At 34.1% G+C, this 26,923-nt stretch overlaps 5 protein-coding genes across 6 annotated transcripts; 1 reads left to right on the top strand and 4 right to left on the bottom strand.

Annotated features, from left to right (window-relative positions):
* Positions 1-2,237: 2,237 nt before the first annotated feature.
* On the bottom strand, positions 2,238-6,002 carry LOC6641673 (probable cytochrome P450 309a1). The gene is made up of 6 exons (XM_002064577.4): positions 5,728-6,002; positions 5,317-5,668; positions 4,839-5,258; positions 4,647-4,770; positions 4,311-4,574; positions 2,238-2,416 (listed from the first exon to the last, which is right to left on the bottom strand). The coding sequence occupies exons 1-6, from the start codon at positions 5,925-5,927 to the stop codon at positions 2,262-2,264; spliced, it is 1,515 nt and encodes a 504-aa protein (XP_002064613.1). The 5' UTR covers positions 5,928-6,002; the 3' UTR covers positions 2,238-2,261.
* Positions 6,003-7,459: 1,457 nt separating this feature from the next.
* On the bottom strand, positions 7,460-9,563 carry LOC6641762 (probable cytochrome P450 309a2). Its single transcript, XM_002064578.3, has 6 exons — positions 9,185-9,563; positions 8,782-9,133; positions 8,300-8,725; positions 8,121-8,244; positions 7,788-8,051; positions 7,460-7,721 (listed from the first exon to the last, which is right to left on the bottom strand). Exons 1-6 carry the CDS (start codon positions 9,376-9,378, stop codon positions 7,558-7,560), a joined length of 1,524 nt encoding a protein of 507 aa, XP_002064614.1. The 5' UTR covers positions 9,379-9,563; the 3' UTR covers positions 7,460-7,557.
* A 3,224-nt stretch (positions 9,564-12,787) lies between these two features.
* LOC6641763 (4'-phosphopantetheine phosphatase) lies at positions 12,788-14,259 on the bottom strand. The gene has a single exon (XM_002064579.4). The coding sequence runs from the start codon at positions 14,140-14,142 to the stop codon at positions 13,060-13,062; it is 1,083 nt and encodes a 360-aa protein (XP_002064615.1). The 5' UTR covers positions 14,143-14,259; the 3' UTR covers positions 12,788-13,059.
* A 324-nt stretch (positions 14,260-14,583) lies between these two features.
* LOC6641764 (60S ribosomal protein L37a) lies at positions 14,584-15,326 on the top strand. Its single transcript, XM_002064580.4, has 3 exons — positions 14,584-14,667; positions 14,872-15,000; positions 15,062-15,326. Exons 1-3 carry the CDS (start codon positions 14,665-14,667, stop codon positions 15,206-15,208), a joined length of 279 nt encoding a protein of 92 aa, XP_002064616.1. The 5' UTR covers positions 14,584-14,664; the 3' UTR covers positions 15,209-15,326.
* Positions 15,327-19,008: 3,682 nt separating this feature from the next.
* Positions 19,009-25,339, bottom strand: LOC6641765 (polypeptide N-acetylgalactosaminyltransferase 5). Of its 2 annotated transcripts, none has more exons than XM_015178524.3 (9): positions 24,830-25,339; positions 24,394-24,746; positions 24,167-24,333; positions 23,786-24,104; positions 23,544-23,721; positions 23,068-23,248; positions 19,889-20,028; positions 19,598-19,831; positions 19,009-19,537 (listed from the first exon to the last, which is right to left on the bottom strand). In XM_015178524.3, exons 1-9 carry the CDS (start codon positions 25,007-25,009, stop codon positions 19,391-19,393), a joined length of 1,899 nt encoding a protein of 632 aa, XP_015034010.1. In that variant the 5' UTR covers positions 25,010-25,339; the 3' UTR covers positions 19,009-19,390. The 2 variants fall into 2 exon arrangements, with proteins under 2 accessions (XP_015034010.1, XP_002064617.2); XM_002064581.4 differs by lacking the exon at positions 23,068-23,248 and adding an exon at positions 21,268-21,448.
* Between the last annotated feature and the right edge of the window lie 1,584 nt (positions 25,340-26,923).

The raw sequence follows: 26,923 nt of genomic DNA, 5'->3' as shown, positions 1-26,923 counted from the left end.
CACATACATTAAATTTGTTTAGTAAATGATGGCTAAAATATACGCGACAGAACATTAAGGCACCCAAATGATTATGGCGCCCTTAGTTCGAGGACTAACCTAAAACCCTCTCTCCACGGTGCTCCCCTTACTTCCCGTCATCCTCATCCCTTTGGTGCGCTCTTCCAGTTCCATTCAGTTAACGCGTCGCAGCAGCGTAGTTGGCACTTTTCTATTTATTTGCCCATTAACGCTCATTTGTGGTTATCAGGTAAATTGGATAAAAGCCAACGTAGCATGAAGCCCAGGCATGGCAGGTACTAACATTGCCTACCACTAGCCTCCTCCCAGTTCCTTCTGTGTCTTCTTCCCATCTACCTGGTTATCTTCAAGTGTTGTTGCAACACGAAATGAAGGCTTTCTGCCGTTGCCTTTCGTCGTTGAATTTGCCCATGGCCAAGGGGAAGTGAAATTTTTATACTCTCTACCCATTACTAATTGGTTAAAAGGGCATAACAAATAGAAAGGTACTACTTGTATACATGTATATACATTCTTTTTGCTTATCAGTGGTTCAGAATATGTCGATGTCTTGTCTGTTTATTTGATGAATGCAACAACAAAATATTTTAATATCGAATCGCAAAACATTTACTTTAATTTGGACTAAGATTTAGCCTTTAGTGTTCTACTTATATTCTTTACAAATAAATATCTATAGATACTAATCCTTTGATAGAACTAAAGCTTTAATGCTAACAATCAATGAAACGTGTCTCTTTTATTCCAAAGTCACCTAAAAAAAACCGCCGTGAATTCAAATTTGCAAGAATCAAATGCTAAAAGTTGATCATCGGACCTAAATGACAATTTTTAAATTAAAAACTTCTAAAAGGTCGTGGAGGCTAAAGCTCGATGTAACGAAAAAGCGACAGTTAAAAGATATGGACTTATAAATTCTTAATCTGTTGCTTGGAAGATAATGAGTTAGGTAGCATTTTATAATCTTTCACATGTTAGTGGTTCCCTTTAGTGGTTCCCTTTTGTGTATCATACCCTTCCAGAGATAGAGAGAGAAAGATATTGAGAGTGAACAAGATCTCTATAAAAAGCTGCAATACAGTATAAAATTTTTAAAGGTTTCAGTTTTGCCACGTAAAGTACAAGTTTATTTCTTGTGAAGTGTAAAATATGCTTTTCCAAAAACCTAAAGATAAAGATTTTCCTTGATATTTTCTATGAAAAATTAAACAGATAAACAGGATCAGAGCCTCAAATGCACTGTAATTATTTAAAGAAAACAGGATACTTTTCATGTCGACTCCTCATTGTGGCATATAGAATTCTTTCGTTTCTGTTTGCCATTCGTTGTATTTATTTCGGTTTCGGCGTTAACTGCGTCAGTCATTAACTTTTTACGACTGCTGGTTTTTTGTTGCGGTTAGCTTCCAGCTTTAGGATGGTGGGAGGTTTCGTGTCTCTTGACAAATTCCTAAAATGCATTCAACATTTTAAATCGCGTATTCAAATATTTGCAGCTGAAATTTGATATAAGCCACAATTTGTTTGTAAGATCGGTTTAGTTTGTTCTGTTTCACTTTTTTTTTTGTTTGTGGCTAATAAATAAAATCCCTAGTCATAAAATTTAATTTAAACCAAAGTTTATGCAAAAAAACTAAAAAATTAAATGAAAAAAATTCACATAAATGCGCCATATTGCACAAGCTCAAATGAAATTTTGTGGTCTGTTACAAAAAAAAGCGAATACAAATACAAAAACTAACGAAAAGTATAAAAACAAAAATGAAAACAGAGAAAAGGCGAAAAAGAAAATTGTAAATAAAAATAAAAGGCAAACGCCTGCAACATACAAAGCACTCGCCTCAACGTGGTGGCATTGCGGCTAGGGATTGGTCCGGTCGGCGCAGTGTATTGTGTTGTCCTTCGTCCTTTGCCCCATATACATACATACATATGTATGCGTGTATGTATGCATCGTCAAGCGTGTTGCAGTCCACTGCATGTGGTCGCCCCTCAATATGAAAGCCTGGTTCAGGGTGTCAAACTGGGTAGATGCTTGGAATGGCAGTTGGTCTCTGGGTGTTGGTTTGCGCTAAATTAAATTTCGCCGCGGTTGGCCTCAAAAGTCCAACTCACATACACACACACACACACACACACACACACTTACAACTATGAAAACATTTATACCCCTATAGTCTAGCCGAAATATTGTGCAAATATATGTAGATACATTCTTTGGTCCTCATTTTTTTATTATTTCACAATTTGATATATTCCAATTCAATATCACCATCAAGGAATAGTCCCAAACCACTGTCCGAGCTCATCGACAATTTTTTCGTCTGCCTTATTTTATATTGTGAGAGAATTTGTACGACTGCCGTTTTAACATTTAGCTGGCCAACACGCATTCCTGTTTAAAGAGAAGCAAAATCAAAAATAAAACAATGATTTTAATGGTTTTTCATAAAAATATGCCCTTTTTTCAAAAGAACCAATTTGATAGATATACTAATTTTAATTTAAACTGATATTTATTTTTGAATAATTTGCATTAATATTTTTGGGGGGAAAATTTAGCTACAGTTTAGATGTTTCATATTGTCACAAAAGCTGCTGTAGAATTACATTATTCGACTCTCCACCACAACTGCCTAATTTAACAAATACATATGTAGCTAAGCCTTGATAAGAGACTACTAAAAATACCTATACGACTTGGAACCACACTAGCCCAAACCCAGCCTATCCCATATCATTTGACTCAAATACATCCATGACAATTTATACAATTGTACCTTTTCCTGCAGTTTTTATTTTTAGCCTAACTATAGCCTGTTATACCCTGCGTATACGTTATTAAATTGTCATATTTGTTGTTGTTCAATAACTTTTACACATGAAGGAATATCCTCAGTGTTGCACACACTTCTGACTCTTATCCATAAATTTTCGTTTGGAAAGGAATTAAGATTAACATAGATCGGGCACAGTATAAACAAAGTTTACAATGTAATTAGGGTTTGGACGTTATAATCAAGGTTAAACACCTTTAAAAATATGAAAAAATCACGTATTTTGGATCTGAAATTTTCAGCTCATTGCGCGTCATTCTCCATTAATTTTCGTACTGTTAAAAAAGTAGTTTCCTTACAGTCGTGACAAAGTCGGCAAAAAATTTGGGAAGTAATTTTTGTTTGAAAATAGATTTAGTGAACATATTTAATGTGCTAATTTATATTTTTAAGTTGGTCCTTATATTGAGATTGAGTAAAGTAAAATGTTGTAGGTATAGTAAAATAAAAACAAACTCAATAAAACAAATCTTTGATTTATCTCCAGAATTCAAATTGGAGTTGATTCAAAGTGTTCATTTTGTATGACTATTTTTTGGGTCTTTCAACTTAAAACTTCACTTAAAATCAGAAATTAATTCTAAAGCATTATTTTTCTAGAACTAGGAAAGAAACTCAACTAAAATCGACATCGATTAAGGGATTTTCAAACAAAATATGTGAACGACAAAATATGTTAAATGACAAAATATTTGTAAGCATAAAAAAATAATTTAAAAACTGTCTCAAATCTTTTGTCATCACTGTACAGTTACATTTAAAACGCAATAGAGAGCCAGAGGGATAAGTGATATCTTTGACGACGCCGATTTCAAAAAACGGTAAGGATTATGATCCACTGTTAAGTGTTATCTTTGTCTTGGAATTACAAATATTAAATTTTTGGGATATTTGACATTACTTTTTTACTGCCCCGAAATTTTTTGTGTGATGAAAAGTGTGCATATAGATAGCTCTAGTGGTATAATATGTATGAAGTATTGTAAAAGTCCAACCCTGATGACATTTCCTTAAGTTTTCATAAGCATTTAACATATATTCTTCCCAGAAAGGAACATAAATCAGTTCTTGGGTACAGAAATAAAATGTATACTTTTTTAGTTATGGTTAAATTTTTTGACACAGTTTCTTCATCATAAAATAACGTATACGCAGGGTGTGTTGCTCAGACTTATAATGTGGAGTAACAATAATATAAATGATTAAGGATGATCATAACGATAATTCAGATAATAATGACAGTAGAAATTTTTTGCATGAAAGTAATTTTACTTTTGCTTATCCTAATTCATATATTGCACAGAAATCCAATTAGACTTAAGAATCATACTAAAGGTTTACTACTCAATAGGCAGTTCTGAATAATTTATAAGCTACATATATGCGACAACTGTTCCCTATATTTGAGATGGATATCTTGGACGATTTTTTAAAAGGAAATAGAAAACTTACCTAGACAAATTCGGGGACCATCCCCAAATGGTAAAAGCATTCCACGTTTAGTAAATTCAGTTGCCGGCTCATTGCCAAACCGTTCGGGCTTAAATTCATCTGCTTGCGGATAGAGAGACTCATCGTGATGAAATTGAAAGGCAGGTATGAGAACAGAAACGCCGGGCTCCAAGTTTAGGGTCTTATCATTTCCGACATCGATTTGTGTGGGTCGAGTGCAGATCTTCATTAAAAATCCAATGGGTGTGGTCAGTCGTAATGATTCTGGTAATCAAGTGGAAATTTTTTTTTGTTTCATTAATAATTGATAGTATTATCAAAAGGTCTGTCAACTACCATTTACACACTGATCGAGATAAGGCAAGGCGATGAGTTCCTCATAGCTGATACTCTTATCATCACCAAGAGCATCTAATATTTCGGTGCGTAACTTTTCTTGCACTTCATGGTATTCGCTGAGCTGATAAGATAATTAAGTAAACAAAAAGTAAATATATAAGGGATATATGTATGTAAGAAGGTACCCACCGAATAAAGTAAATGATAAAGGACAGCCCCAGAGGTTTCGTAGCCATCCATAAGAACAGTCAAAGCATGCCCGACAGAGTCATCCATGATATTGCCCTTCTGCTGGAGCTGTATGAGATGCGATAGATAATCTGCCCGATTTGAGCCGTTCCCATTCTGACGAAGTTTCACCGCCTGCTGAGTCAGTTGTAAATAGAAGGCATCCGTCTCCTTGCTAAATAGGCGCATTTGAAGCAATTTACGCATAAAGGGAGCGACCAAGGATCGATTGAATTTGGTAATGCTCTGGAAGGCAATAAAAGCCCAAGCGGTGGAGACCTTCTGAAATTCGCACTGCTCCTGTACCTTGCAGGTCAATGAGCCAGCGTCGATGCCCCAAATAAAATCAGCCATGGTATTGGCCATAAAACGATATGAGAGCTAAACAAAAATTATGTTATTAGAAAGTTATACGTCTAGAGATAATGTTTACACTTACATCTCTAGTTTCAATAATGTTGCCTTTCTCTGCTATAGCCTTTTCCATGTACTTGAGCAATCTCTGACCACTCTCTTGCCAAATGGCATAGCCCAATTTTAGTCTATTTGCGGTAAGGCCACCTCCTCCCTCAGTGCGTCTCTTCTTCCAAGTATCGCCGGAACTAAAGAAGGGATTACGTGCCACATATTTGTCATCCTCATTGTGACCCACAAAACCGCTGGTTATGGTATCACGAAAATTGTTAAAATTCGTTACCAGAATCTCATGGGCCAGTGCTGGATCCAAGATCAACAGTTGTGGTTCACGTGTCAAGAAGGTGCCTACCGCCCGATGTTTTCCCTTGTATTTGCTGGAATAGAACAATCAATTTTTATAGAATGATATAAATCGTGGAACACTCCAACTCACTTATAAACTTCCTGCACATCGAGTACAAGACCACGTTTACCCCAACCCAAAACACCTGGATATGTGCCAAGAATTGTAAATGGTTTCGCTGTCACTATACCGCGTTTCTTCCAGTAATTGTGATGCCATGTTAAATACAAATAGACGATAGCAAATGCTACGTGAACAAAGCCTAATACTAAACCAATAAACGACCACATTATAGATTCGAAACTTTTACGGAAATGCGATCGAATGCGAGCTCAATCACTTAGAACCGATCCGCTCACAGACCCAATGACGACTGTTTTGTTTATTCGCGTGTTGGACCCCACAGATTGCAAAATTACGGGTCCAATATAATATATATTGTGTACAATTGTAGAGGAGGGTCTTCATTATCGTATCACAATTTTATATTTAAGTGCTTGCTGTTGTTGTATGATGAAATTAACTTGCCTATTTAATGTATTTAATATTGTGTTTGAATGTTTGCCTATTTATCCATAATGGCAAGTCATGTGAATTTGATTAGTCAAAATAAAAAGAAACCGGTTAGGTTCAATTATGTTAAGAACTACCATAACATAATTGTTCTCCAACCGGTTTTTTCTATTTTAGCTTAAAAATATGTTTACAGAAGTTTTTTTTATGCACTTATTTTGGGGATCTACATCTGCGAGGTATTCAAAATATAGTCCATATATTTCTCATGAAAAAATGTATAAAATAACTAAATAACCTTAATCCCAAGATTAATTAATTTATTGTCGACTGTATAAAGTATTGCTACATAACTTTCAGACTTAAAAAAAGATGCGCAAGAACGACTCTTCGAGAAGTCGTTCAATGGAAGTTCCCCACGACTTTCAACTTAGTACAAATTTAAAAACAACAAACTTATCGGTCCAGCCTTACTTATATTCATTTTGGTCATTTGTTCATTTGGTCATTTTCGATCGATTGTGAAATTAAGAAGTCTTAGCATTTCAGAAGAACTGGAAGGGGACGAGACTAAAATTGTTAATACCATTTAATGCGCGGTCGTTAATCTAAGATGACTGCCGTCCGAAATTTGGTATTTTGACGATGAAATTGTCTTTAAAAGAAAAAGTAATGGCTGTTTATTTCAAAATATAACTTTGCAAAGCTTTAGAAAACCATTAAAGAATTCGGAAAAATAAAATTTAAAAACCCAGCTAAATTTCAAGCAAATATGTGTAAAAAGGTTAACTAAATTTGGAATCCAAAATAACCCAGAAACATTTAAACCCACTTTTCAACACAAATTAAAGATTGCAATCTAAAATATATATTTTTTTAATCGTAATGTGCAATCTTATTTTTAATGCGTTAATATATAGTACTTTAAGATTTTTCTAAGTTAAAACTTACAACAAATTTTTTACGATGCAAAATCGAGCTGCACGATTTTAAAATGGCTCTAAGCTGCGACAACTAAAACTTTAATTCAATTTTTTATTTTATGTTTTAAATTTATTTATATTTAAATTTACAGATGACAATTATTATATTCCTAATCTTGTGCTGAACTGTGGACTTATGTACATTTAGCAGACGCATTTTTACATTACTAAATACTTCTTACATATCTGCAAATATTCTATTCTCTGTTTTCCATAAAAACCTAACGACAATGTTTAGCAGCTTGTTATTCAAATTGCAAAGAGTGTTGGCGCGTTCTGTGCTTAGTGTGACCAGACTCATGAAAAATAATGCCAATGTAACGACATGCAAAAATAATAACGGTATTTTATTCAACGAAAAATTTACGTTACTTTTTGACGTTTTATTCATATATGAAAAAAAAATGCATTTTGCATTCGAGTTCTATCTCATGAATCGACGAAACTCCAAAAATATATCACCCTGAAGAGTAATGCCAAAACCAGAGTCTCCACTTGGAATAATCTTTTCCTTCGATCTTACAATTTGATAGTCGCTAACTATATATAACAGAGCCGATTTCAATGTCAATAGAGCCAAACGCATGCCTGGAAATGTAAACAAAAAAATAGAAAATTAGAAAATCTATTCGGATGCTTTTGTGCAGGACTTACCCATGCAAATGCGTGGCCCATCACTGAATGGCAGGAAAATACCTTTCCGTACAAGTTCATCATAGACGCCATTCTCAAAACGCTCGGGCCGAAATGTTTCTGGATCGGGAAAATAATGCTTGTCGTGGTGGAACTGATAATTCGGTATCATTATTGTCATGCCCTCTTCGACCTCCAATCTTTTGAATTCGTTCAACTGAATGTGTGTGGGACTTGTACAGATTTTCGTATACTGCGGTATGAGACTACTCAGACGTAAAGATTCTGTAAGAACCAGTATAAATTGGTTATAGAAATTTTGAATTAATTGAACTGGCTAAAGGCATAACTAACCATAGACAACTTGTTCGAGATAGGGTAAGGCGCACAACTGTTCGAAGCTTAAGCTCTCCTTGTCGTTTAAATTTTGCAGGACTTCCGTGCGTAACTTTTGCTGGGCTGTTGGACTCTCTGCCAACTGGAAAAATAATATATTTAAATTCTTATCAAAGAGCTTTGTAATTCATACCCACATAGTATAAGGCATGAAGCAAAGCCGTTCCCGTGGTATCGTAACCATCCAGCATCACTGTCAGAGCATGACCCACCAAATCATCATGGCTAGCCTGCTTCTGTTCACGCAATTGCAGCAAATGGGATAGATAATCGGTTCGAGATTCTTCATCACCCGTTTCAAGACGCAAATCAATTGATTTTTTGGTAAGATTCGAGAAGAACTCATCAGTTTCTTTGGGATAAAAACGAAAACGTAACAGCAAACGGGAAAATGGAGCTATAACCGAGGCCATAAATATGGACAACATATAAAAAGCATAGCTTGTCCATTTACTGGCCATTTGTTGGATCTTATTGGGATTCTCCAGTGGTCGGGTCAAAGTGCCAGCATCAATGCCCCATATAAAGTCGCCCATTACATGAGCCGTATAGCGAAAACAGAGCTAAGAGAAATTTCATTTTACAGAACACTATCGCATATTTAATGGCATAAGCTTACATCTCTGGTCTCCAGGATATTGTCGTGCTCTAGCACTTGATTTGCCATGTATTCGTTGAGCTTCTTGCCACCCTCCTCCCATATGGCATAGGCTTGGGCCAAACGACGGGCAGAAATACCAATCTGAGCTTCGCTCCTCAAACGCTTCCAAGTCTCACCTGAAGCCCAAAATGGGTTACGCTTGGCATATTTGTCCCATTTCGCATGACGGATATACGAACTAGTGAGAGTGTCTCGGTAGGATCGAAAATTCGAAACTAACACTTCATGGGCCAACTGCGGATCGAGCACCAAAATCTGTGGCTCTCTTGTCATAAATACACCCACAGCGCGATGTTTGCCCTTATACTTGCTAAAATTATGATGAATAGTTTATATGTTAATAGGTTTTTCAACAACTTACTCATATACCCGCTGCACATCGTGCACTAGATTACTTTTCCTAGTCAATAGACCGGGATAGGTGCCCAATATGGTTAGTGGCTTGACCGTGACAAGTCCTCGCTTACGCCAATAATTATGATGCCATGTTAGATACAAGTAAATCGGTAGCACTATCAGATGCAATGCCACCAATCCCAAGGTTAGCAAATACATTCTTCCGCCAGCTGATAGCTCTTCCAAGCTCTCGATTTATACTGAACGTTTATTAAATCCCAGATTTCACTTCGACATCATCCATACACTTTATACTTATTTTGCGATGTTTCTATGTTTGTGTGCTGCTGAAAACAATAGATTTGTTTGCACGGTAATCTATATACATATATAGATTTGAAAATGTTTTAAAAGCAAATGTTTTGACAAATAATCATAGAAATAAACTTATCCATAGGAATAAGAAAAGATAGGAATGATGCTGTGAATCAGTTTAAGAAATTAACTGCATGTGTTTAAATATAATTGCATTACAAAATCTTAATTTTTCTTTTCTGCATAAAGTTTTTCTACAGATTTCGTAGCACTTCCTAGTTAGATGGATCTGAAAACCTTAAATTTTTTATACCATACACCCATAGGGTGAAATGGTATATTAAAGTCGCCAAAATGTATGTAACAGGCAGAAGGAAGCATCTCCGACCCCACAAAGTATATATATTCTTGATCAGGATCAACAACCGAGTCGATCTAGCCATGTCCGTCTGTCCGTCCGTCTGTCCGTCCGTCTGTCCGTCCGTCTGTCCGTCTGTCCGTATGAACACCTAGATCTCGGAGACTGTAAGAGCTAGAGCCACCAAATTTGGTATGTAGACTCGTGTAGTATGTAGAGTGATCAAGTTTATTTCAAATTTTTGCCACGCCCCTTTCCGCCCCCGCAATTTAAAAAAAGCGTTTATCTCAAAAACTATTCCAGCTAGAGACACCATATTTGGTATGTATATTCGCTTAGTAAATGCACACATTTTGTATGCATAAAAATTTTGCCACGCCCTTTTTCGCCCCCGTAATTTGAAAAACTTGATTATCTCCCTTATTTTTTTACCTTATGCAATCAAATTTGGCACACTTAAATTTAATACTAATATCTAGCAAAATACCAAATTTGATCAAAATCGGACAGAAAACAGTCGAGTTATGCATATAAACGTTTTTCCATAATGCCGGAGTTGGCCGTTGGCTGGTGGGGGCGCTAGGGTGCTCGTATAATTGAGTGAGCGAGATACTAAGATATGCTTGTAAGAAGCATTTGAAAATGCATTTGTTTAATAAAGTTGAAATATTTGCTTTACTGGTGTATGGTATACCTAAGTCGGCGAGACGACTTACTTACTTCATTTAATATTTTATATATATTATTATTAGTCTGTTACCACAAATTGATTTTTTCAACCAAAGTTGGCAAATCGTCAGCAAAAGGAATTTTTTATTAACGTTTTATATATTTCTTGAATCTTCTCTTGACTAACAGCAAGTTTGAAATGTTTATTTAAGAATAAATAGACTAAGGTCTAGTACCTACTTAATTTAGGCCCTGGGTATGTGCTGACTTGTTATTGGTTGGGTCTGTCATTTTAATTTGCCTCGACCTATCAATAAAACATAAGATTTTGTTAACCATTATGAAGAGTTTTCTTTCTTTCTATGTATAGGAGTACTCTTTTAAAATTTTGAGATTGAAAACAAGAATTTAATGAAATTTTTTCTCCAAGTAGTTTTTATTTTATTTAACCCCCTTTTAAAAAGGGCCTGATATCTGTTCCTATATACCTTTGATCATTTCAAACACTTTTCTATGTATCAATAAATCTTAAAATCTTATAAATATTTGCTAGTTAATAGAATAATTAAATATATTGAAATATTTGAGCTTCGGACACGAGAATATCTTTTAACAAATGTTTTAAAATTGATTTTATGTTAAACTTTACTGGTACATACAACACTTAAAAAAGATTTTTATTAAATTTGGTGAAGTTTATACCATAAAATTAGATTGTAAGATTTGATTCGAGCAAGTTGAAGTCTTGGGAATAAAAATCGAATCCGCTCATGTCTTTCAGGTTCAATAGCCATACAGCTTCAAAATGAATCTTTCTTATCAGATGCTTATCAGTAATATTTACGGCTCTCTCTATGAGAATGAAGTAAGTGAGCGAATGAGTGAGGGGTAAAGATAGTGGGAAAGATAGTACAAGATAGTTGAGGCATGCGAATTATCACAAAATGGAAAACAAAATTCGAAATGTAAACATTTTAGATATTACGACAACGGCAGCTGCATATTATCACACGTCTGTATAAACAATATCTGATCTCTTTATTGTACCCTATAACTATAGGCCAAATGAGTATATCACAAGTCATTCTCGTTTATGGACACGTTCTGTCTGTCTGTCTGGAAGAATCAAGGTGATATTTAAAACTATTTAAACTAATGAAAGCAATTGGAGTATATTGTCTACAGTCGAAAGTGGCGACTTATTGTTAGACTTTATTGTTTGTTAAATATCAAATTTAGAAACTCTAATATTTCAGAGATGGTTATTCATGCGAATAGGCCGACGATACATACATACGTATTTGCATTACATATTTAATAGACTCGATAAGCAAATATTTTCTAAAATGGTTTTAATGGACTAATTTGATGAAGGATAATTTAAACAGAATTGTATTAAGACTATCTCTAATCATTTGATACTCTTCTATATTAAATGAATGAGAGGTCTGACTACTTAAAACACTGGGAATATTCAGAAGCTCTGTGTTCAGTCGCTTATTCGCTTACACAAATTCATTCATTTATATTATACATATATTATAGAGCTACGTCTACTTATAAATTAAACCCAAATGACTGAGCCTTAAAACTCAATTGAGTCAAGAACTAACGTAGAAGTCACTTAATCATTTAATACTTGACTGAAATGAATGAAAGTTATGAATACTTAAAATACTGGGAATACACAGAACAGTCTAGGTTTTTGATTGAGTTGGTCTTTAAATAAATGAGTCATTCGCTTGCCCTTACACAAATTCATTTATACATTCCATTTCACAAATGATTAATTTGCCGTATATTATTAATTTGATGCATTTGAATATGAGTACTCAATTGACGCCTACTAAGGGTAATCAAAGTTTTGAATCTTTTCGTGTAGCTTTCTACAATACAATCTTTATGAATCTAACTCGTGATATGAATTGATTCTACACAATCAAAATTATAATTTTACTAATTCAGAGAAATGTAATCAATTTGTATTAATATTATTCTAAATATGCCTCTTGTACTACCCATTTATAGGGTATTCCCATTGTCTATGCTTTGGCTTAAATATGCTATTAAATAGGTTGTTTTAGGTTTTTGTGAAAAGTAGTTTTATTTTCTTATCAGTCGACATGTATATGTATATATAGTACCGTTTGAGGTTGGTTAATCCATTATATGCTTATCAAGGTACGGGTGTGTCAGTGTGTTTGTGGTTTTTATATAAATATGGGGCCCCTAGATAAACAAAGACCTACTGTTATTCATTTTAGTTCATAATTAAAATATTGTATATGTTTTGTATATATGTATATTATATATGTATGAATGTAGGTATGCATTTATCATCTAGCCTTCCACAGTTGAAAATTCTCGATGAATGCAAATGCATTGGATGCACAAATCTCATATGGGGGTTGGTAAATGGGGTAGGGCACAGCAAATAACAAATAAAATATAGCTTTGTGTATTAATCTAAACAATATGGCCAATTCCAACAGCAGCAGCAATAACAGCGGTATAACAAGAAGAAGATGATGGCACCATCTATGAGGATTAGGCCGGGACTAGCTGAGACCCTCATATTTGCAGATGACAGCAAACATCTCATCCCCGCCTAGATATTTGGCAAGCCAACGATTCTTAATAACGACCAGTTTGAGGGTTTCGCAAGCAAAATGGGCATTCAGATTGGTGTGCAGAGCACGTCCCATGCCCTCGATGATCAGTAGGTCAGTCTCATTGGTGGCTATTGCCTCGCACAGGTCTCGAGGTAGGGTTCGCATATCCAGACAGGGTCCAGTCTGTCCATTGGCATAGACAAGCAGGCGGTGACTTTGTAACCAGGCATCCTTCAGAATGGCACACTGACAGGAACACTCGTCGAGCAGGGATCTAAGTTCCCTACTAGTCACGTCATTTAGAGAGGGTTCACTATTGGCACAGAGCAGAACCTTTGTGCCGCGCTTTAGCAGTTCTCTGACAAAGGGTAGAATGCCTAAAACCACATCCACTCCACTGTTGTCCACAAAAATAACTGCGCATTTGTGGGCCGGTTGCTTTAGACGCCTTAGCCAGCTATCCAAATTATCTACCAACCAGGGGCGTTTCTCTATACGATCCAGGGCTTGATGCAAACCAAAATTGCTATCCTTCTCCAATATGGTGGCAATGGCCTGGGCCCCCCAATCGAACATATTACCCGCTAGGACTCCGCGCACCAGTTCCGTCCATTTAGCATCTACATCTGTAATGGCATCAATTTCATCTAGTCGTTGCTTTAGCCTGCTCTTAGCTGAGCCATTTTCCAGCTGCTTCTGACGGAGCCAAGGATCTGTGAATCCATATCGTCTTAACATTGTCTCGTTAAGCTTCAAGAGTTCACTTGTACCCAGCACCACTTTTCCACTATTCTGGGCAATATTCTTTTGATGTTCATCCAGATGGCTCAGATATGCTTCCATAAATTGTTGGGCCCGCTGTGGAGCTGTCTCGTCCTCCAATTGCGAATCGGCTGCTTGTTTAGCAAATTTCTTTACTAGATCCCGGAAGCACGGAAACCAATAGTCCGCTGCCTTGGGATCTGTGTTCAGGTCCAATGTGTCCGGCTGGTAGCTGGACACATCTGAAAGTAATGTGCAGCTGTGCATAGCGAACACCGTACGCCGAATGCCCCTCTGTTGAGTGAAGCGTTTTAAATTTAATAAAATCTTTGACGCCGTCGTGTTGCTGTTTTTATTGTCGATGGGGCCTACGGCTAGTGATGAAACGAATTGTAATTAATCACATTACAGTGACTGAAACAAGTGACTGATCAGTATTGTGGTTAAATTAAAATTTGTGACTTTAATATTTTTTAAGCTTATTTATCTTATTTAAATAATTACCTTCCATATGAGTTTTCTCAATTTATAAAAATAATTATTTAATAAAACTCGCACAAACAAATTTATATAAAACAAATTAGCGGGAATTACCCTAATGTCATCACTAATCAGTCACAGTGATCGTCATCGCAAGACCATGATATATCGATACAGTACACATTTATCGATATTTTTACAACCCTCAGGGAAATCGATAAAAGCAAGTTCTTTTTTATCGTGCTTCGCTGACGACACGTTGTGTTGCTGGAGTTTTTCCCACTTATTTTATAAAATAAATTACTAAAAATGGTAGGTGCATGTGCAACAATCGTTTGTAATTGATAAGATATGCAGTGCGACACTTGTTGCTGGCATAATTGCCAAAAACTCAAATGCAAAACTTATTTTGTGCATACTTAACCTCAAAGTTTTGTACATTTCGTCGCGTCGCATGGTTCTTTTGAAAGTGCTGTGAGATTTTAACTTATTAATGTTTATTTATCTACCACTTAGGCCAAGCGCACCAAGAAGGTTGGAATCGTTGGTAAATATGGTACCCGTTATGGTGCTTCCCTCCGTAAGATGGTCAAGAAGATGGAAATTACCCAGCACAGCAAATACACTTGCTCGTTCTGCGGCAAGGTGAGTAGTCCCCCATTTGGTGTTCAAATGTACAAATTAATTCATTGCGCTTTTCTATTAGGATTCCATGAAGCGCGCTGTCGTCGGCATCTGGTCCTGCAAACGCTGCAAGCGCACCGTCGCCGGTGGTGCCTGGGTTTACTCCACAACCGCTGCCTCGTCCGTGCGCTCTGCTGTGCGTCGTCTCCGTGAGACCAAGGAACAGTAAACGCACGCTTTAATGCTCCCGTTTATGCTGTAGTTCCCATAGTTTTATAGACGAACGCGATTTTCTTGTGGTTTACACCGGTCAAATGGAAAATAAAAGAAAAATTGTTTTTACTTTATGAGTAAGAGAAGTTGGAGATTTCATTTGGATTACGGATATATTTACCTTTCAAACTGTGATTGAACTAAATCATCAAAGTGTATCCTTTGAACATAAAGTTTAAACAGTGAGACAGGCTGATTTTATAGTTTTAATGGTCCGCTTTAACTTGACACAAGTACAAATTTAAATTTTTTCGAAATTGCCTTAATTTGGATATGATATGCTCCTTTTGTCATCGAAAGACGACACGCTTTCATTTGTTATTGGAAAACTCGTAAGAAAATTCTCCACTCTCATTCAAGGGCCACGTCTGCTTCATAAAATATTAATAAAGCCTTAAATCTGTCCACAAAGACAATGAATCGTGATTACAATTTAATAAAATAAAAATGAAAGAGATCCGAGCTTATATCGGGGAAAAGAAGATTGTAAACTAGGTAAATCTGAAGCTGGTTATAGGAGCTTAAAAAAGGCAGTAAAACGGAGGAAAATTCAATTATAATAGTCTAGTCCGGTACGATAGATCTTCTATTGCTCCAGTTGATCATATAGGGACAATTGAGAACTATTAACTAAATTAGGAAAAAAAAACCTTTAACTTTGGTCAATCGTCACTTTTAAATTTTTCAGCTTTAGTTTATTTTGTTGCCTTTGAGGAGAACGAAAACTATTTATTGGAACCTGTCGCCTAGTTTGAAGTATTGCATGTTTTTGTATTTTCATTCAAATTAGGAAACAACTCTTTGTATAAATCAATTTTTAATCAAATATTTTGCAACATGGCCTTTGTCTAAATTTAATCTTATAAAACGTTTAAAGTCTTATTTTTTTCTATATATTAATTTCAAGGTCGATTCTTTACTTCAAAAGTTATTTAGGGCATCAAAAAACTTTCTTTAAAAAAATAAAACCCATTTATTGACTAATACAAGGATTAAATTAAACTCTAATGTCGAAGATGATGTTTCATTTTAATGATTTTAAATAGGAATATAAATCACGTCAATTATCAAGTTCATTTGTTTTATTGAGACAACAAATTTTGAATGAACATTAAAATAGTGCAATAAATCTTAATTTCATGAAACTTTAACTTCGTCAATTGTTTAACTATTTGATAAATTCATGTCTTCATTTTCAAGTTCTGCATTAAAATCTCGGAAGCTAAATTTTTTCTCATATTTTTTTTTTACAAAAATCGAATTGAAATTAATTTTTCAAAATATCCGAGTGATCAAACACTTTGAAAATATACTAAATCGCGATTTGATTGATATATTATTTGTTGAAATTGGTAAAAAGTACCATCTGACAAAAAAGGCAGACTGACCAAAAATTTATGATTACAAATAAAAATATATCATCTTTGCGAATCGTCTTTGATCGATTTTCATTCATGTTCAGTTTGGCAATACAAAAACCCATAATCAGTTCCAGTCATGACGAAAAAGGCAGTTCAAGCAGTTCCCGTTGAATGTTGGAAAGCAAGCAGCTCAAATTTATGAATCAAGCAGTATAGCTCAACATGTTATTCATGTTGAACTTTAAAACTATGTCTACTCTGATGCTCAAATTAAAGTAAAGTTTATTTAATTTAATTTTAAAAAAATATTTTAAATTTGTTTAAATAAACTTTTTATTTATTAATTAAGGTACCAAATAATTCCATTTTGCGTTTGTAGATAGGTTAAATTATGAACGTCTCATTTGGTATGGTAGTACTGATCCAATTCCCTGGATATTTAAGATTGATTGCAAATAAAGTCAAGTCCTTTTTTTGTAAAGAATTCCCAAATTTATGATCACCTCTCAAAAATGCAGTTTTTGGTTAAGACAAGTAAAAGAAGTGAAGTATATGGGAATCTTTTTTCTTAATTTTTCATTCTTTGTTTTATTTATAAAATTTAAAAAGTCTCTAAACAAACAAAAAGGTTTTTTAAAAAGAAAAATTGCTTACAAAATGTCTTGCTTACAATCAGTTTTTCCTGTTTGCCATTTTTTTCTTTTGTGGATGAGATTTTACATTTAATATAATAGTAAAATTATATTTAGCTAAACATATAATTCAACAATGATTTCTTGTTTTAAGATTTATATATATGTATATATATATATATAGATGTATAGTAAACTATATAATTGTATAGGCGGTTCATGGTTGGGTTTCTTTTTTGTATTTTAGTAGAGTTATAGGAGAATCGTTTATCGAGGGAAGCCAACCTGTTTTCGAGGGTTCCGATTGGTTATGTTAAGGTTAATGCTAAAATTAAAATTGCACCGTCACCAGAGTTAAAAAATAGTTACTATTATTTATACTTGATGTTCATAAACTATTTGTTTTTTTTTTGTTTCTCAGTTTTATTTAGCTAAAAGATTTTACTTGGCCTGTGTCTATCTGTGGCTTGGTTTTTTTTATAGATACATACATATATTTATATATATAGTATATCGGGGACTGTGAAATTTCTTTTTAATCAGGTTACTTTTTGATTGAATACTTTTCTCATTTTCGTTTAAATATTTACACAACAGCAAAGAGAGTAAAGTTCATTTGAGCAATATTTGCATATATATGGATATATGTATGTATATATATATATATATTTGTATATGATTAGTTAGTGAAGAGCTGTTGTTGTTGTGGTTGCAAAATTTCCATTTAAAACTAATTTAGTTACGAACTTAGTCAATTAACTTACAACTAAATGCAATTTATAGTACACTTTCTCTTTTATTATTTTTGCTTTGCATGTGTTGTATATATGTACTCATTACATATATACGTATATATATATAAATATTTATATTTAAATGTATATTTTTGTATAGCTACTTTAAGTTATATACAACATTTTTCGTTTACGCAAGACTTGAATTGTCATAATTTGTTTATAGATAATTTGGTTTTCCATAGTTTTCTTTATGTTTTTACACTGTAGTTATGATATGCGTGCAATTATATAGAGATTTTTTAAGTGTATAATGATTATGGTTGGAGAAGCATTATCTTTTTAATTTGCATTCTTTTGATATGGAGTAGCAACGAAATATCTTTCGATATATATACTATATATAAGTGTAGAGCAGAGTGCGAAGTATACCAACCTGTGATGAGGCCTTAAAAATTAATTTTGCACAAAAATTTTAACTAAAATAGGAAAAACTTGGAAAGGCTATTAGTTTCGAATCAATATAGTTTCGACCATGGCTCATACTCTTAGAATCTTGTTACAATATCTTAACATTTTCAATTTTGAATTTATTGTAAGAGTTTAATTGGAAATGCGAATCGGGACTATCACTATATCGGAATAGTAGAAAAGTGTGAAATGTCCAAGGAGTTCTCATTGAAATACTCAAATTTTTAACGCAATAGGGATTTGATGGATCTGATAAACTAACAGATCGTTATCTCTTATTTTCAGCTATAATATTGACAAATCATGACATTTATTAAATGCTAATTCAAATAAAAATTGGAAGGACTTGTAAATTTTCTTTAAATATGGATTGCTAAGTGGACATAAAAGTTTAGATATTCAAGTATTTAATGATCTCCCCTTGCATTTGATATAGTTAGGAATGTGCTTGGATTTTGTAGAATCTATTACAATGCTTTGCTATGACACATGTGGCGATATTTTTAGTTATAGTTTTTCATTTTAGCAATTTTTTCCAATTTTGTGAAGCACAAAATGTGTCATTTAAATGCCAATTTATTGGTACTTGGTCGACGCTTTATAAATGTACATTACATTATTATCTTTATATATATGTTGGATATATATATATATATATATATAACTAAACTCATTCATACACACAGATCAAATTGGGAAGACATTATGCGTTAAGCACACACTCTGATACGCAAAACACACACACTCACACATAAACATTTACAATCATTGTCACACTGAAATAATGATCAAATTATAAACCTAAGGCTAAGTAAACGAAAATGCTTTAAATCAACACAAAATTGGAAGTTCATAGTTTAGAGTTGAATCTTGTTAGGTTGTTTTTTGTTTTTGTTTTGTTTTTTTAGATTAGTTAGTGTTGTTTAGTTTAGTTTAGCAGCTAGTGGGCCTGCCACTTGAATTTCGATTCCATAAGCCATTGTTGACCCTTGCTATAATCACAGGGTCGCAATAATGGCGTATTTGCATCATCTCGTGTGGCACGCTGTAAGCACTGACCCGTATTTGTGTGACGTATCCATTTCTCCTGTAAAAAGCATAAAAGTTTAATTTCTGATTGACAGGGGGGTAAGTGTTTTATTCTAACCTCTGCATCATAGACCCACTCCTGGTTGCCACCCATATTGTGACAACGAACCATATTGACTGGCCCATTGGAACTAGATGCATCTAGACACAAATCATCTGACATGATTTGCTGACGCTTGGTATAGGCAAACACCTGATTGCCACCGAGTCCATGGCAATAGCTAATGCCCACTTTTTCATTATATTTACGGCCCATGGTATCCAAACAGGTTTCCGTTTCCGAATTGCGTATCTATAAATATTCACAAGAATTTTATATTTATGCATATAGATTGCAAAAAATACCCACCTCGCCCAGATAATAGTAATCCAAGGGCATCAAACTCTCGGGATATACATTCTCCAGATACCAACGGAAACTTTTACATTTGAGACGTTCTCGTAGATTCTTACGATCACTCACATCGCCAGCTGAAGCCTTCCGAGCACCTAAAAGTTTTTGGTTAAACGATATCATTAGCTAAGATATTCGAGAATTGATTCATTTCAAAAAGCAAACTATGTGAGTGTGTATGTTTCTGGTGTTATTAGTTAGATGATGAGTAGTTAAGTTAGTTATGAGAAGGGCTATTGTACACATTAAACATTTAGCAAATTTTGTTAAAGACTATGAAATAATATACACACAAAAGTTAATACACAAATATATACATATATATAAACATGCAACAAATTATTTTAAAATGGTAACAACTACGAACAAAATTATGTCTATATACACATAGCGAGAGAAAGAGTATTCACATTCAGATGATGCTTAATTGAATGTATATTCATTCTTTTGGAATGAATAATGTTTGAAAAATGATTTTAAAAATTCTTAAAAGCTTTTTTAATCTTCTCAACACAAAATTTATACAAGTTTTATGTCTAATTGATGCCTTTTTATTTCGATTGTGAATACCCCCAGAAAATGCATATAAAAAATAAAAGACAGATGCAATATTTACATGCTCTTGAGCGTGTTTTTGGGGGGCTTGGGAAGGACGAAATCAAACAAAAAACGACAGCACAATTGAACCTTTCAGGTGATTTTTTAAAGTAGAGAAACAAAGGAGCAAAAAAAAACTATGACAAAAAGAGAGGGGGAAAAAACAAACATCATAAAACTGTGGGACACAAACAACATAATAATAATAATAGTAGTAGTAAAAATAATACAAGAACAAAAAATAAAAAAACTCAATAAAGAATAAGGAAAAAGAAACCGACGAACAATTTGCAAATCAAATATACATGGGTGAACAGATTCATTTTTGGTGGTTTGGGCGGTTGGGTGGGGTTGGTTTTGGTTTGGGTGGTTTTGTCACGTGGCCATGCCATATAAATCAGATAAGATGGGTAGGTAAAGTAGGTGATATATATATATTAGATATGTTGGATATTGTAAAAATTAAATGTATATTTATGTAGAAAGAGTAATAGAGACAGACAATTTGCATTATGCAGACAGAACGTGCCACTTGCTCGATAAATTGATATATATATATACATATATAGAATATATATGTATCTGCATACATTTACAAAACAGAACATTTTTTTAAGAGACAGAGACAAAGAGAAAATTCAATGTGAATATGAGAGAAAGTGAAAGGAAAGAAGAGCATTCGGTGGAGTTTTTTGTTTGTTTTTATTTTTTTTTTTGTTTGTTTTGTTTTTGTTAACCTGGATAAAAACTGTAGTAGAACTCTTTCCAGTCGTCCAGCCAAACCTCAACCAGACGCGCATTATTGTGATTCACAATTTCCGTGGTGCCGCCTGGGAAGGTATAGGGCGTTGACTTGCGAAAGACATGACCCACACGGGAACAGGGCGCTATTTCGAGGATACCGCCACACATCCAGACCTGGTAGGGTGGCGGTTTATTTTTGTTTTTTGTGGTTGATGTTTTTTGGTTTGGTATTTTGGGTTGGGTTTAGCGAATGTGGATGGGGGGTTGGGGAGAAAAAGATTTACATACATATAGAAATATATTTCAAACATGGGTTTGGCGTTATAGTTTAAGCCAAGCGCAAATCTAACGAGTGCCTGCCTGTCCTGAATGTTTGTAAACCTTAAATTGTTTGGCTAAATAAAGTCCAGAAAATCATGAGAAAAATGCTTCTTCTTAAGTGAAGGGGAAAAACCGAAAGAATGTTGTGAAAAACTGAAACTTTTAACCTTTTCCTTTAGCTACCGATTTCGACTTTTGGCATAAATTATTTAACTTTCTTCGTTTACTTAAATAAAAAGGTTGTCTTAATAAACTTATGGGCACTATTTTTGTTGACTAAGAATGCAAAAACTTTATAGAATACAGAAGTATTTTTTTTTTTTTCGTTAAATCTTATGGGAAATTTGAGTTTTGTTAATTGTTTTAAAGGGTTTGCTTTCTCTTTCTTGCTATTACTACAGAATTTTGTGGTTTAAATGTGAACAAACGATTAAAGCCTCATAAGTAATTAATTAATTTGGATAACTAACTAATCAATAGTCGTTACATTTTAGCAAGTAAAACTAACAAATTCCCCGAGAATTCAACAAATGTACCCAAATACAAAATATTACCAAAAATAAATTTAAGCAACAAAAAAAAAAAAACACAGATATTAGTTACAAGTGTGTTTGTGTTGGTAGTAAAACTAAAAAGAAAAATGTAAATTAATAACCAATTTTTAAAAAATAAATGCGTAAAATATAGTTTTAAATAAGCAACAATTATTGTATATGGCATTATCAAAGAAAATGTGTGAAGTTTCACAGCAAATTAGTCGGATTTTGTAATATAAAACCCATTAAGTGAGATTGGGGTTTCCCGATTTCATAGAGTGAACGGACATGATATCACACCAAAAATATAAAAAAAAGGGGATGAGAACATCGAGCAGAAAATTAGAAAAAAAAGAACTAAATTAAAAGTGCTGTTTGTAAATGGAAAGGAAATTGGAATTAAAAGCAAACGATGAGATATCGTTTAATAGTTTGTCCGATTAACTTTGACATACGGGGTTTAGCTAGTTTTATATATATATATATATATATCTCTTTGTTTACGTTTTATATATATATAGAGAGAGACAGACAGAGAGAGAGTTACACAAAATCTTTACGTATAGATTATGTTAAGGTCTTGATGCTTTTATATGCTCAAAAACATGTTTGTTTTGGATGTTGTGGTTAGTGTTTTAGTAGTTTCTATAGAGCCTAAAGGTCGAATAACCTTTTGTTGATGTTCTTGTTTAATTATTGTTTGTTGTTGTTGTTGATTTTGGTTAGCATATTGTAGAAGCCAATTATACATATATATTTAAAATTTTCTTAAAAATCTAAACGAAAAAATATACGAGTTAGATAATAATGCACGCAAGATATATAATCGATTTTTGTGTGTCATATTATTTTGTTTTGGTTTTTTGTTTGTTAATTGTTTTTAGTTTTGTTTGTTTGTTGTTTTGTTGTTGTTGTTTTTTTTTTTTTTTTGCGAACCTGTGCTCATTGCATAATAGAAATCACGCCACTCGTCCAGCCACACCTCGGCCACACGGGCCGCATTATGTAGCACAATTTTGGCCACACCGCCGGGAAAGGTATACGGCGATTTATCACGAAACACATGGCCCACATGAGAACAGGGGATAATTTCTAAAATTCCTCCACATTGCCATATCTGAGATGGTTTTGTGGTATCATTTCATTTTGATTTTGATATACATATTATTTTTTTTTTTTTAGTTTTGTGGTGATGCAAGAAAAATAAAAACAAAAAAATACATAAACAAAACGATTTGATAATATTTCTGGTAAAAATTAATAAGAAAAGACTTCAACTGAAAAGAATTGTCAACTTTTGGTAAAGAGGCAACAATTTTTTTTTTGTTTTTTTGCGGCTTGGCTTGCGTCTAAAAACACAAAAAAAAAAGGAAAAACAAAAGGGAAAAGAATGAATGATGACTTTGCCTTACACGGAATGACATTTCCAGATTCTCGCCACCCCAAATGTCCATGCCTTCGTCATAGGAGCCAATCTCATAGAAGTAATCCTTATCGATGGAGAAGAGTCCACCTGCCATAGTAGGTGTACGGAGTGGAGCAGTTCGATCGTTATTCCGACGAGCCATTTCACGGGATGGCACTCGGTACCTTTTTGGAGAGTGGAAAATAGTAAGTAAAGATTTCTAAAAAACTTTATCTCTAGTCCACTTACCATCTAAAGTTTAGCTTCCAATTGAAGCCACCCCATGTTGAATCGGACGCTGTGATATACTCAAATGTCTCATCCGAGATAACATCAATGATGGGACAGACGACAGTGCGACGATTTTGTACAATTCTGGCTAAAAGTGGTTCCAGCCAACCCTCAGTGCACTCACAATGTGCATCCAAAAAGGTAATCACTTCACCTGTTACATGCTCAGCACCCAGGAGACGAGCACGTATCAAACCTGAACGTTTCTCGGTACGCAAAACAAAAGTCCTTACTGGTAATTTGGCCACATAGTCTTCCAATTTTTTGCCAAGGAAATCTAACAATAAGATGAAGGAAAGGCTTTAGTTGTTAGCACATAGAGAGTAGAAAGAAGCTTACCTCTCTCACTGGCATCGTCCACCAAGATAATTTCTTTAAGCAATGATCGTGGCGATCGATTGATAACACTCCATACAGTGCGCAATAGAGTGGTCCAGGCCTCATTGTGAAACACTATGACGATTGAGGTGGTTGGTAATTTTGAGGCATAATGCTTGCGACGACAGCTAAAACAGAAATCAAATTTATAGTATATAGTACATACATATCTATATGGGGAGACTTACTTTTCGTGTCGCACATCTGTTAGGGAACGATTTAATGAGATCATATCACTGGCCAATAGATTGAATTGATTCTCTTTGAATTTCTCTTTCATCACTTCCTTCATGTCTGCGGGTATTTTCACTGGCTTCCCCATTTCGCCAGGTTGGCCATGTTGTTCACGCACTGTGGGGGCTTGGAACCACTTTTTCAGTACCACACTGCGATAGGTCATTGAGATGCCGCCTGGTGCAAAGCCTTGACCCATTATTAAAGCGCTACCCGCCGATGGATCACCATCTAATGACTTTTCTGTATTTATTTCATTATCATCCACTAATTGATTATCGTCTACCAAACGCTCAGCATTGGGTAGCTGCAAAAAAGGAAAACCAAAAAGGAATGCAATCATTTAGTAATGTGGTTAGAATTTTTTGTGTTTCTTGTTGACTCTCTCACCTCAACATCATATTCGCCAGCTCTTTTACACCGCCAGCCATCCTTGCCTATGCAATCTGAATATCGGGCAATTAGCACAAAATCAAAAATGACCCAGGCTAAAGAGGTTAATAGGACAATACGGCAGGTATTTGAACGCATGCGTCCGCGCATTTTACGTGTAAAGCTTATAAACGTCATGATTACAATTGACGTCGATGATGATGATGATGAGGACTATTTACTATATTCTATGTTAACTTAACGGACAATCAGAAGATTGACAGTTTGGTCTCTTCTTCGTCTATTGAGAAAATAAATAATGCTCTATAGTATTCTGTTTGATGATGTGCGATCCTTTCTTCTTAATTCCTACTACTATATCATGTGTGTCCCATTCGTGGATATGTTTGAAAATGTTATTTGTTGTTTTTAGTTGTTGACGATCGTGTTTCGAATTCTTATTGTAAAAATGTATTAGTTTTGCTTTTGCTTTTCGTTATCAGACTTTTTTCTTTTCCTTGCTCCCTCAAGCATTTAATTGTAAATTATTAATGTTGTTGTTGTTGTTGGCACATATGGGAGCTGCTCTCTTCTTCTCCACGGTCTCTCTCACACGTTTCATGCTAACTGGCCATTCACCACATTAAGTTCGTCTTGACCTTGTTCTCGTTGTTGTTGTTTTTGTGGCATCTCCTCTTCAGTTCTCTACTCATCAGTGCATCGCAACGTCCAGGTCCAATGATAATGACACCACGGCCAACTCATGCCCTCCTGCCGCCGGACCAGACGACCTTGAAATTTATACGAACTGCAAAACGAAAAAAGAGTGAAAAAAACCAAATAAGATAACCGGTAAAAAATAAAAGTAAAGTAAAAAAAAATTTCAAAGTTATGATTTCATATGACAATTTGTTTTTGTAATTTTTTTATTGTATAATTTGGTTTTTGTTTGTTGATTAATGAGACAAAATTGTTTATAATTTATCGTCAAATGAATCAAAATTGATACATTTTCCGAATAAAAAAAAACGAGTTTGGCAAATCGAAACAATTACTTTGAAGGAATTTTTTTTAACGCCAAACTACAATTGAATTAGTCAATAAGCAAAAAATTAATGGAAAAGTATATTTTTGCAGTAAAATAATATCGAATATCGAAAATGACTCAACAATGATTTTAATTTTGTAGCAAAAAATCTTTTGATGATTTTTCTAACAATTTCGTTTTTAAGAAAAATAAAAAATACGTTTTCTCAAACAGATATGCCGAGAAGAAATAAAAAGAAACGAAATGTAACAACTATTTTTATTAACTTTAAGAATCATTTAGAAGAATTATAATATTGTTTATTTCTTCGAAAAATAAGTCTCTGATGGCGAAGAAGAGCCAAATCATGATTTTCTATCATAAATTAAATGAATGAAAGCCTTTCGAAACACGCTAAGGATGGTTCTTATATTTATTTCTAGACTAATTTACGACTTCTATGTGAGGAGTTAAGATATTGTTCTTGAGGTACTTAAGAAAAACCCTCGAAGTTGGAAAGATTCACATCGATAAATTTTGTTGTTTTTTTTCGAAAATTAGATTTACTCTAAAATTATTTCAAAAGATTCTTTGGGTTCCATAATAACTTTTAAAAATGTTTTAGATAAGTATATGACACAAAATTGCAACCGAATGTAAATGCGTTTTTCGAAAACTCTTGAACGACTTACTTCATGTTTTATAGTTTTTTCTGTTTCTGTTTTTTGTCTAGTTTTTATCTTACTAAAATGTTACCTCATCGAATCAAAGTCTCGAAACTAGAATAAATTCATCAAAATTTGCGATATCCTCCAAAAACTTTTTTTTTTGGCTATTTTTACTTTTGTTTTCGATAACAGCCAATAAACCACAACAAAGAGTTTTTGGGACAAATTACGTTAGAAATGTCTATGAGAACCTTTTAACCAAATGTCTGTATACTAGTGCATTGAATGGTATTGCCTGTTTTTCTACTAGACAAAAGAGATTAGGTGTCTAAGTGACACCTAAACAGGTGTCTTCGCCTTAGTCAATGAGTTTCAAAGTTCTTCCTAATGACGAACTGATCTAAGGAAAACGGTTTA

Source organism: Drosophila willistoni (assembly GCF_018902025.1).
Source record: "Drosophila willistoni isolate 14030-0811.24 chromosome 2R unlocalized genomic scaffold, UCI_dwil_1.1 Seg200, whole genome shotgun sequence".
NCBI lineage: Eukaryota > Metazoa > Arthropoda > Insecta > Diptera > Drosophilidae > Drosophila > Drosophila willistoni.
This window is presented reverse-complemented; position numbering and strand designations above follow the sequence as displayed.